The sequence below is a fragment of the Lathamus discolor genome, chromosome 1 (assembly GCF_037157495.1).
Source record: "Lathamus discolor isolate bLatDis1 chromosome 1, bLatDis1.hap1, whole genome shotgun sequence".
In the NCBI taxonomy this organism is placed as follows: Eukaryota; Metazoa; Chordata; class Aves; order Psittaciformes; family Psittacidae; genus Lathamus; species Lathamus discolor.
This window is the reverse complement of record NC_088884.1, coordinates 101,529,420-101,542,301: the sequence shown is the minus strand read 5'-3', so window position 1 is coordinate 101,542,301 and position 12,882 is coordinate 101,529,420. Positions and strand designations below refer to the sequence as shown.

The window sequence follows — 12,882 nt, the reverse complement described above, 5'->3', positions numbered from 1 at the left end:
TTGCTATCCCAAAAGACATCTGCTGTCTCCTTAAGATTCAAATTTATCTCCATTTATCCTAGTCACCATCAACTAACCGTGATGAAGTACAAAAACCAGAAAAAAATATCTGTCTACAGAGATTTAGCCATGATCCTAGCACTCTCAGACCTTCTAGTCATAAGTATCAGAATTTTTTATTTTTTTTTTTTAAGAGTCTTGGCCTTCTTTTTAAAAGAAAAATCCATAAATTCTCAGCCAGCTCCAAACTATGCTGAAGTCACACACAAGGCTGAATACTGTCTACTGAAAAGGTCTTCCTACAATTTTACAATCTTGCCTCCTTTCACAGCAAAGGAACAAAGAAAACCCCTCAGCCAGCCGTCAATCTGTACATTATTTTTTAACTTGGACAAGCCGAGGGATAAGTATGCCCTGAGCTGATACCAAGGAAACAAGCTAATGGCCTGCAGCACACAGCTAATCTCCATGGGAACATCTCAGTACTACACACATATATTACTAAAAGAAAAATGTCTGATATCAAGGTCACTGTGGACCAGTTTGGTCTATTATAGATGGACAGAAAGATGGATTAGATTTTTCCCACTTTTACCAGAGAAGAGATTGAAAACAAATGTTTTGCAGGATCAAGGAAATGCTGCTCTCCATCCATCTCTTTTCAAACTCCAGATACCCTACTGAACAGAGATGACACACAGAGGGGGTTTGACTGATGTTCTCATGGTACTGTTTTAGCAACTTTACCAGACTTTGGTCAAAATCTGTTATTGACACTGACCAATCCACTGACCCAAGAGGAGCTCATGTCAAAAGTATAAATCTTCACTCCCTTTCTTACTGTTGGGACACAGTATTAGAATAGCTAAGCCACATCCTCCTCAAAACAAAAATGCAATTTCAAACCATGCTGTAGACTTGTGACAAATGCCACCCAAGTCATAAATGAGTATCTTGTCATCTGCCAAGAGAGCTGGAAGTTTCCAGATGCAACAGGAGTTTCATATTCCTTTGCCCATTGCATGTTAGAGAAACAGGCATGCCTTAGGCAGGCCAGTCTGACTGGCCATGCAAGCCAAGCATAGCCTCTGACCTAAGACAGTGCATGTGCATGTATGATCCTTATCACAGACATATTTGCAGACCACCAGCAATCACAGGACAGAGGGGCCTGACAGTATTGGCCGCACTGCATTAAAGTGAAGTGCACTATGAATTCGATTGGAAAAAACCCTAAATCCTACAAAACTTGAAGATCTACTGCATGATAAATTAGAATATAATTTAATGGTACATGTAAGGAGCAAATGTGTTTGTTTAAAATAGCTCAGAAGGGTTGGTTGCAACAACTCAGCCAACAGTCCACTAATTCATATCTAACATCTAATGCTAGATATGATCCTATTCTGCACAGATACAATCTGCATCGAAAGAACATAACTTTACTACAGTTGCATTTATTCACAGTAGCCTATTAAGTTGGATTCTCTCATCTTCATTAATGAAGGAAGACTACAACATTGACAAAACTGTAAGAAATTGTAAGATCCTCTTAGTGAAATAAACGAGCCATTCTTCTCTTTTTAAATAAGGCAACCAAAAAAAAAAAAACAGAAACAAAAAAAAAAAAGCAAAATCCCAATGCTCTTATTTGCAAGTCTGAGAATCCAGCACATAAACCTCCAGCAACATGCCATTTTGGAAAGCAGGCTGGTGATACAATATGGTCATGACTGCATGAATTATTAGTGTGATCAGTCTTCCACTACAGCTATGCATACTCCCATTTAAGCCATGTTTCTTCACTAGGATAGCTGATTTTTCCTATGCCTTTCTTTTATGTGAGTTCATAAAATGTAGACATTTCAGGTTAGACCCTCCCTAATTCTGCTACACACAACTGAGCTAAATCCAGTAAAATCCATGGCAGTGCTTGCCTCCTCCTCTAGCGACTACTTCCCATTGGCAGAGTGGCCCATTTGGCAATGGTCATTGGCAGAATGACCATTGAAAAAATAAGAACAAAGCACAACAGTAATACTACAGTAATGTTAACTACTACTTAGGAAGAGTCCTTTCCAGTGTGTTTCATGAGCTTACCTGTCTGAAGCTTCTAAGTCAAAACAGAATCGCCTGTCTATAGTATCTATATTTCTTTTGGTACAGTAAGTAAGGACAAAGAGTTCCACATCACCCTGTGAAAAGAAAGAGGTTTTTATATGTTTGACCCAGTAATTAAAAGTTTCAGTAAATCAGCTATACGAACCAAGTAAGATAAATTTACACTAAAATAATGGCAAAAGCTATACTGAAAACTGACACTTGCAAAGGAATTTGCTCACAGTTGCCATTCAGGTCTCTGCACAGTAGCATATAAATTCCATGGTCACTTATAGGACATAAATACAAAAATATTGAGCCCGTTTTACCTTGTACTTTACAGCATGACATATTACCACAGTCATTTAAACTAACAAAAATATTTTGCTACAAATATCTTGCATATGTTACAGTACATGCACACAATGAGTCCCATTTTATGGCAAAGAACAATCCTTTACTATCTTTTATCTGGCTTACAGAACCAGCCCTTTCTTCAAGATCAACCAACACTAGAATCATATTTTATCCGTAAGTATTCAGAAATCAAATAAACTCATCTGTGAACACAGCATGAGCTGTACCAGATTTAATCAGGATTCACTGTAGATTTTAATTATTTCTTGTCTTAGTCAACATCTCCAGATACGGGAAGTTGTCACTGAAGGAGTAATCACATTGTGTGGGTTTTAAAAAGGGAGATCTTTTAATACAGCAAAATGGCTTCATAAGCTTTTTAGAATGCCGAATGCTTAGACACATACTATATTAACTAAAATAGCTTATTATAATTAGAGTAAATCAGGATAAAAAAATCACAGAAGTACTGAAATGATTAAGGAAGCCAAATGCCACTAATTTTCAGTATGGCAGATTTTCCATAGCTTTTGAAAGATTCTTCCAAAACCAATATATTTGTAAATATACACAGCCCTCAAAACAATGAAAGACATCTCCCCTCTGCTCAAACTAATAGGATATAATACCCTGATAAAATTCCAACAACATGATTTTCTAACCGAATTTGAAGATAGGGCAGGGTGTACATTAACAGGAATATTGACTCAAGCATTATTTTCCATCTTTGGAGATCTTTTTTTCCTTGCAACAAAATGCATTTCATCCATATTAATGCACTTATTTAATACGTCATCTCTGAAGGTGTCGAGTGCCCTCAATTCCCGATTATTTCAACAGGAATTAAAGCCATTTAAAGATCAACAGTCTTGGGTCTTGAATATTTCAGATGCTATCAAAGATATCTGAAGTTACATTCAGTTGTCAGTACGAATTATATTCCTATTAAAATTCTCAATTCTAGCCCCCCTTCTAGTACTCAAACCTCTGGGAGAAAAAATTGATTGAAGCATGTAAGAAAGAAATTTCTAAGTCTCTTAAAATTTCCTGATTTATAGTTTAACAAGTTTAACGCCTCATGGGTAAACCAGAGCTCAAATGCGGAAACTCTGCATTTTATCTGCACCATGTTCTCTCGTCTTCTAAAAGGAAACAATTGAAAAATCTGCAGAATTCTTATCTATTCATCCATCCATTACTTCAAGTTAATGTCCTTAAATGGCAGACTGAATAGTATGGAGAAAAAAAGGGGTAAGGGAGGGAAAGTACTTGACACATCTTATCTGACACATCCTCTCATCTTGATAAAGGGCAAATATAAGAGTAGACTATAAAAATATACTTACAACTTTTCCTCCTGATCTGTGTTCAAATGGGATCATGGTGAACTTCTTTGTCTCTTTCCTATATGTGCAATAGTGCTTCACCCAACTGGAACCAAATGGAGCAGGCCCTACATAACACAGAAGCATTAAACAGTAGGTACTTTTTCCAGTTCCTGTGCTTTCTTCTCCTGCTTTCCAAAATGATATTTAAAAGTCCCATTTAATTCCTAATGCAGTATTTAAAACAAAGGTATGAATTAAGAACATAATAGAAAACAATACAAATGTTAACCAGTGCTTACTATTCTACAAAATGATACATGTATTTCGCGTTTATGCTTAATGACAAATGGAGCATATATTTGTCTCACTGCTATAGACAAAATAATTTTTCTCTACAAAATAAACATCCCTTGGAAATCTTATTTAGGCAGACCATGGAAACCTAGTTTTATACTTGGTAACTTGAGCTGTAGATTAACACAAGCTCTACATGACCTACTGATGAAGGTCTGATCCTATTTTCTGACACCACAACTCAGTCCAAACTATTCATCAGTGCACACACTACACCCACTTATGAGCCCAGCCCCCTTGATATAGATTTGCATCATAATGTTAACTGTTAAAATTTGTATTCTGATCCTCTGTATCTCCTCACTTCTATTAATTTATTTTTTCTAAAAAGGAAAGTCTGCTAAGGAATCTTCAGCTCTGAAGGACTTCGGAGAGCGTCAGAGAAGCCCTTCTACAAATGGCTCAAGCTAACAGAGGATTTCACTGCTCCTAATATGGACAGTTGGACAGCCTCACTGCCCTGCTCCTCCCCAACTCAGCTTCAGGTATGCCAATCTCTCCCACATCCTTTCAGCTGATTCCAAAGCTCATTATGACCAAGACCAGGGAACTGATCTCACAGAATAATGATTTTTTTCTCTTTTTTTTTTGCTAGCTCTCTTAAAACTTACTTCCGAATGATGTAATATGTAATACCAATGTTACCATCAAGAATGTAGTACAGACTTCAATTTGTGAGCATTTTACAGAAGTCTTTACTTAAACAATAATCAATTAAATATCATAAAAGTAAAATCTCTCATCGGAATAAGCAAACTTTCTGTAAGGGCACAACTGAAATACACAAATTTATGCAAAATGTTTAATTAACAAAAAGGAAAAAAAAACAAAAAACCACAAAAATAAATTACTCTGTGGCCATTCCTTGAGGGCTAAGAGCTCTACCCTTTATTTGGCTTTCTTACTAGAAAGAGGACGATTGACGCAAAGCATTGACAAGATATGATTTGTGTGACATGCACATTCCACAGCAAGATTTTCAACTCTTGCTTCCTAGTATATAGCCTGCTTTATTTGACCCCATGATCACAATTAGGTACTGAAAGCATGCCACTGAATCAAGGAAATGACAGTCAATTTCATCATACTAAGACTAGCCCAATTTTCAGAGGTTAATTTGACAACTCATGTTGTTGACTACAACAAATGTTTGACAGTCCTAGTGGAGGTCATTAGTAAGGGATTAAAAATAAAATTAAATACATCCTTTGGTCAAATAAAACTTCTCTTAATTCCATCACCTTTGCTAAGAACTGACACACAGCATCATGCTCTTTTTATGAGCCACAATAACACTGCCATTAAAGGCTTTGAACATCTATTTAGCTGACTGATAAACTGTAGATTCTTTACGTACTCATGTTACCTGTAGAAATAAGACTTGCCTATATGCACAATATGGGCACTACAGGAATACAAAAATACATCTTACTTTTTTCCTGTACATAGAGATAGCCTTCCATTGTGAAGTGATTTGCTCTCTTATGTTCCTGTGGATTTCTTCTGATCTTGTTCATGAGCTCCTCTACCTCTGACCTTGTTCCTTCAAAACGATTTCGTGTCTAAAACAAAGACAGCAAAAACCCTTTAGGAGAGAGAGTGAAAGAAAGACTTACTCTTCCTGACAGACAAGAGTTATAGTAACTTACTGGGTTTGTGTAGAAAGGTTTTGGTAGCAGGGGGACTACAGAAGGAGGCTTGTGTAAAAAGCGTCCCCTATTCCCAGAAGAGCCAATGCCAGCAAATTCCAAGACTGACCCCATCACTAGCCAAGGCCGAGCCCATCAGCAACAGTGGTTGCTCTCTGTTTTCCTCTGGGATAACAGAGTTAAAGCAGGGGGAATAAAACTGTGCAATTGCAGCCAGACAGGAGAGTGAGAACATGACAGGGAAACAGCTCTGCAGACACCATGGTCAGTGAAGGAGGACAAAGAGGTGCTCCAGGTGCTGTAGCAGAGGTTTCCCTGCAGTCCATGGTGAAGACCATGGTGAGGCAGGCTGTGCCCCTCAGGCCATGGAGGACCCCACACTTGAGCAGGATGCTGGAAGGAAGCTCTGGAGCGGGCTCCTGGCAGGACCTGTAGCCCTGTGGAGAAAGGAGCCAACACTGGATCAGGTTTGCTAGCTGGACTTGTGACCCATGCTGGAGCAGTTTGCTCCTGAAGGACTTCAGCCCATGGAAGAGACCCACACTGGAGCAGGTCATGAACAATCCATGTGAAGAAGAACCCACACTGGAGAAGTTCATGAAGGACTGCCTCCCTTGAGTGGGACCCCATGCTGGAGCAGGGAAAGAATGTGAGGAGTCCCCCCCTGGGCAGGAAGGAGCAGAGAGGACATGTGACAAACTGACTGCAGCACCCATTCCCCATCTACCTGTGCTGATGGAGGGGAGGAGGTAGAGACTCTGGGACTAAAGCCTAGGAAGAAACAAATGGTGGGAGAAAGATGTTTTTAAGATTTGATTTTATTTCTCATTATCATACTCTGATTTGATTGGTAATAAATTAATTATTGCCCCTGCCCAAGGCAGTCTGTTGCCAGAGTAGATTTCTAGACCAACGAGCTGGCCTGCTCTGAAAGAAGTGAAATACTGAGGGCAAAATTACTTTGGATTTGAATATTAAAGTTTCCTTATAAAATATTACTACTAATGTTGGCTTAGTTCATGAGATTCATATTAGTTGTCAGAGAGGAGAGGATTTTCTGTGGTTATTGAGAAAAAAGTGACAGGAAGCTCACCAATGACTACACATTGAGACTATATACATGTCAAAAGTTTTGATCACATACCAGCAGAAGCATAAAAACAAGCGAACAAAAATAAAGTCCAGTTTATTATTATTCCTGAATGTCACTCATCCCAAAGTTTGCAAACAACCACAGGAGAAATACTTACTAGAATATTAGGAAAAACAGAAAGTAATCACACCATCCACAACTTACACAACAGGACTACACAAAATCGCAGAGCGGCTCACACCTGACATAAGAAATTCTTGTTTGGTCTGAAAAGCACTAGCAATTGGCCAGTAAGCAAATACAAACCCCAAAACAATCACAGTAATACCTAGTTTTCTCCCCCATAACTGCTTGCCCAAATTCCATGAATTCAAAACACACATGTAAATTCTGAGCTAGTATTTTCCCCAGTTGATACATGTATTTTGAGGAAAGCACATCGTTCCAAGATGCATGTTGGTGTGTCCTGTTGATTTTTGAGAGCACCTTTACTTTTTCTGAAAATGGATGAGCTTCTTAAAATGCTGCCTCACCCGTTTTATTTTTTAACTCAGGACCAGCATAGAGTTGCATGCACTGACAAATACACCATGAGTATAAACAAGTGTCCATTCTTGTACACAGTTAACACTATGCTCCTGACTAGCCATCTGTACATTCAAATTCCACATTTATGCTTGAGTTTATTCATGGGCACAAACACAGTGTATGCAAGCTGGTCAGAGTAGCCACCCATACCCATATGTTTTATAAAGGAAAGCTGAAGATATTCTTTAGATGATGACTAAGAACAACTTTTGTCGTACCTCCAGGCAAAACCACTGTTGTGAACCCTCCCCATATCCATCATCTCAATTTCAGGTCACATCTGCTTGCAAATTCTGGAGTTAGGCCCTGCACATAAACCCATTACGAAGGCTCCAAGCAATTTTCTAAGCTCTTTTTCATAATTGCCTAGAAGAGCTGCATTAAAAAAAAAAATTATACTCTGCACTCAGGACAAAGGCAAAAAACTTATAGTGACAGAGTGCTCACATTTAAACCTTCCTATATGAGCACTGATCACTAAAGTTAGATGCTTTAAATGATCCTGCCAGGACTTTTGTCTTAGCTGTGCAGTGATCACAAACCTGAGTGTGTGACAGGTACCCTGGGAATGGCAGGATGGAGCACCACAGGTTCCAGAAACCTCAAGAAAATTTCTATCTGCCTTTGTGCTGTGACAAAAGCTGAGCTTAACCAGGGGTTAACCACAGCTGCTGCATCAGCATGGCTACACCTCCTCTTCCCAGGGAAGGCCAGGTTTGCTTGCAGGGCACAAGAGCATGGTCAAGTCTGCAAGGATCCTTGTGCAGGGCTGGGCACAAAAAGAGAGGAGTGAAGGGGAATCCAGCTGAAGATACAAGAGAAAAAGACTGTTGGAAGAATCAGTTTACTAGAGCTTGAGCTACAAGGCTGGGTTTTTTCTTTGTTTTTTAATTCTTTAGTTCGTTTTTTGGTGGGTGGGGGGGGTGTGTGTGGTGTGTGTGAGAAGGCAGGGTCTGGGGCAGGGTGTGGGGAGAAAAACCACAGCATAATTCTCAGAATAAAGACAACCTGAATGAAATGGGTGCAATTACTACAGCTGTACTGGCAACTCTCAAATCGCTTCCATATCCAGTGAGGCTCTGTTTACTGAAACTTGTACCCTTCAACTTCTAACCTGTCAATCCAGTGTCCTGCCAGCAGCTCAGCTGTACCACAGCCAAGCCTTAGTTTTAACTTTGAGGCATTCTGTTCATCTTCAACACAGAGGTGAATGTTTTATGTCCTCTCACGATCTTTTCAGATGCTTCCTTCTGTTCTTCTCTTACCTCAGATAATTGTTAAACTTTGCCTCCTTTCTCTCTACAGCTTTTTGAAATCTTTTCACCTATTCATAAACCTTGAGCTGTAATGCTCCATCTCTTTTGGATTTGATGGAGCACACTATAATGCCATTCAGGCAATTGAAAATGCAGCTGTTGAGATTAGCTTGCCTTGTTATTGCTCATCATTTCTTCAGACCACTTCACTGGCTCTTTTCCATCTCTAATCTGAAATCCAGCTATTCAAAACTGTACCACAGCTTCCCTCTCATGTTTCATTTCTTCTCATCTTTAATCAGATCTCCTCTATTCACTGCAGCTCCATGCTGCTTCTCTATGTTAAGCTAAGCACAAGGGAGAACCAAGCTGGTCCTGAAATTTCTTCCAGAAGCACTAACTTCTATGGAAGTCTGCTTATGAAGTTACCACTACTCAGTTCCCCCACCCAAACCAAACAACAGCTCAAAAGGAAACTTGAGACTAAAACGTATGAGAAAAAAATTAAAGGAATGGTATCATGACACATGAATCATGTCACTATGTAATACAAGAACCATAATCCTCTCTTCCGCCTTTCCACCTTCCCACCTCCTATTGCCTCCTAGTTAAGCCATTTCTAAAAATAGGCTGCAACCTCTGAGAAGCAATTCGAGTGTCTTAATTCCATGTGCCCTTAGAGGTCAACAGAACAGACACACCATCATGAATTCCTCATTCACACTAACATACATGGTTTGTTCCCTACCAACAGGCCTCTGGCACATCCAAGTTCCTCTGAGAGAGTTTTATTCTTCAACAAATCTCAAGAAAGCAAACAGACCATGACTAGTGACTGTCAGCCACATTGCTTCAGCCTGTCTGTCACCTTGCCTCCTGCTCTCCCAGTCCTGAGCATATCATACTGGGCAATTTGGTGGGAGGGTCTGCTAACCAGTGGCGGGCCCTGGTTAGCCTGCTCTTGGATGAACACACTGCTTTGTCAAGTACAATGTGGGTATGAACACAGAGTCGCCCTGCACCCCAAGCCAACAGGGATGTGTAAAGACATTCTTGCCCTAAGGGCTGCTTCTAGACAAACACCTAAAATACTGAGAACCTTGACCTTTCATCACCCATCTGAATTCTCCAGTGTTGTATGTTGTATTTTAACAGACTTAATTCACTGCTAAACTCTTTCATGATAATCCTTGTGTTACGTTTCCGTAAAAACTAGAAAAAGTAGCAGGTGCCTTTTATTTGGTGTTTGGTTTTTAGAGGAGTATTACAAATAACAAAAAACTCACTGGAATTAGCGATCATTTGTTCAGTGATGCGGTTGATTAGCCAGGAGATGGCACTATATACCCGAAGTTCACAGGCAACGCCCTAATCGATGAATGTATTGGCAATTACTGTACGTACAGTAACTGAAGTGTACGATTTTGCTTAAAATATTAGGAAGGCATAGATATCAATCTCAACTTACATTTTGTATATTTATCTGCAGGGCCATTTTGTAATGACTGAAGTCTTTAGCAAGTTCATATCCTTGATGATAGAAAGTGAACAAACCCTGGAAAAATGATAGCACCTGAAATACAAACAAGACTTGTTAGAATTAAAAACTCCATTTACCAGAATACAACTGACACACATAGCCTTTTTTGGCAAGATGAGAGATGACAAAATGATTCTTATAGAGCAAATCTCCACTAATACCTACCATTTATGAGTAACAACTTTGACCCAAATTATCAACTAGGTATATAGAGATGTTTGGATAGTCCTGTCTCTGGAATTTCGTAACTGATCTTGATAAATTTGACTATAAGCAATGTATATTTGCCTATCTCCCAAACTTTCCTATATAATGTTTTCCTGCAGATGCTCAGAGACCAATGATGTCTGGAATAAATATTTGTGCATAAGGGGTAATGATCATTCTGTCATTTAGTCACCTTTTCCCTGGTCAATCCCCTACCTAGCTAAAGACCATGTTGAGATAACTCTCATAAGAGTCATCTGGTTTGTTCAAAGAGAGAACCTTTTCCTCAGTAACTTTACCCATCACTACTTTTTGTATTCAGATGTGACCCTCTGTCAGAATCAGTAAATGATCCACATTACAGTTTCTGACTTCAGTGTTTCAATTTAAAAGAATAAAGGAGTTACACAATATTTGAAACAGGGTGAGGTACACTACTGTCTACCTCTCCTGTTTGGTTAGGTTGTTGGAAAGAAGTGAGTAACACAGGAAAGAACAACTCTTTAATAAAGTGAATAAACCAAAGAATGTATTTAATAAAGTCTGAAGTCATATTAAAAAAAAACAAATAAAAAATCCACATCAATTTAAAATATTATGAAAGAGAAAGAGGATAAGAATTTGGTACTAACTAGTTTCAGTTTATTACCCTAGTGTAAACTTCAAATACAAATTGAGCAACAAAGCTCAGCCCTATCCAGAGGGAGCACTCAGGAAAGGGAGAAACATGTTGCAAACACATAATTTGGCTGTCTCTGAGGAAACTTCAAATGCTTTGAAACACAAGAACTGAAGCCAAAGCTTTGTATTTATTAAAAAAATTCTCAATACTAATATATTTAAAGCAATTTATTCTCACTTTCATGCAGGAATAAACTAAGTTACGTTATATTAATACATTATTAATATATTATTAAAATACACAGGTTATTAACTCCATAATGACCGACTACTTTGATTAGGGTCATTTGGGACTATTTTCATTATTACATTAAAATAACCATATCGAAGTAAGAGGACAGACTTGGTCCAAAACCACAGACTTCAAAATACGAGTGAATGGAGATCACTTCTATAACCTATCCTCCCTTTAATTCACTACTGCTATTCTCTGTTTCACAAAATTTCATTTATACTTCAGATCTAATGCGCGCTTAGAAAACTTTAGAATAAGCTCTTCTCAGAGATTTAAATAAGCCAGCTCAGCACATAGAATCATGAAACAGTTAGTGTTGGAAAGGACCTTAAGATCAGCTAGCTCCAATCCCCTGCCATGGGCAGGGACACCTCACAGCAGACCATGTCACCAAAGGCCAATCACAAAGGTCCAAGCTGGCCTTGAATACTGCCAGGGATGGAGCATTCACAGCTTCCTAGGGCAACCCTTTCCAGGGCCTCACCACTCTCACAGTAAAGAACCTCTTCCTCATATCTAATCTAAACTTCCCCTGTGTAAGTTTGAACCCGTTACCCCTTGTCCTACCACTACAGTCCCTAATGAAGAGTCCCTCCCCCAGCATGGTAGATTTCCACTAAAATCCAGTAGAACCCTTTGATTTCTACACAGATTCAACTGCAATTGAAATCAACCTTATCAGACTACCTGATAATGAGGTTTTTAGCCAGCAGCACACTCTGATATATATCTGCCATTCTCCACTAGCAGGCCTCTAAGTGCAACCTTCATATTGAAGGCAAAATTCCTTACATTAGTCAGGAATAACACTTCAGTGGTTAAAAAAAGACAGAGATGCAAAAAGTCTAACCCTAACATCATCTTTGTGAATCCTCTATTCCATCTCATACCACAAATCATGTTTTTTGCATGTACTGCAGTGCAACATTTCACACATTTTCTGGAAACCAACAGTGTATTCAAATGAACTGTAACTACTGAGGTAAGCTTTGAGATGCCTGGTTAAGCATATCTGTACTAGCAATTTGCACAGATGTAACAAGAGCGCTTTGCATTCTGTTAAGTCACACAAGTGCATGTGTTTTCCCAGAAAACGGAGCTCCTTGGCTTTTGTCCAATTGCATTCCTTCTCCACCCCTTATGAATGACAGGACAGGCTGATTTCATTGATACTTACAGGTTCCACACACTCAAATTTCTTCCGCTCCTGTATCTCTTGCAACTTGCATACATACTCGAGGGATAGCTCATAGAAGTGTTTTCTATTCTGCTCCACTTGGTTATCTGCCTGCACACAGAATACACCTAATGAAGTTTCAAAGACATTTTGCAGACAGCTTCAAAATGACACATGTATAGCATACAAGTGGCAAATGATAAGATAATTTTCTCCAAGCTGGGATTTGTTCCGTTACACCATTCATGTACTCTCAAATGGCAGCAGCCATTTCTTTCTACTAGATAACATATGTTGTTCTGAATCATGAGGCTAAT

The 12,882-nt window shown here is 39.0% G+C and overlaps 1 protein-coding gene across 2 annotated transcripts in view; it reads right to left on the bottom strand.

Moving 5' to 3' along the window:
- Positions 1–12,882, bottom strand: part of ARHGAP10 (Rho GTPase activating protein 10) — a 154,392-nt gene that overhangs the window by 77,695 nt on the left and 63,815 nt on the right. For both annotated transcript variants that reach the window (XM_065688430.1, XM_065688436.1), the window contains exons 6-10: positions 12,566–12,676; positions 10,194–10,298; positions 5,572–5,701; positions 3,804–3,910; positions 2,101–2,195 (exon numbers count right to left, since the gene is read on the bottom strand). In XM_065688430.1, the coding sequence (XP_065544502.1) occupies positions 2,101–2,195; positions 3,804–3,910; positions 5,572–5,701; positions 10,194–10,298; positions 12,566–12,676 (548 nt within the window). The remainder of the gene's footprint in view (positions 1–2,100; positions 2,196–3,803; positions 3,911–5,571; positions 5,702–10,193; positions 10,299–12,565; positions 12,677–12,882) is intronic.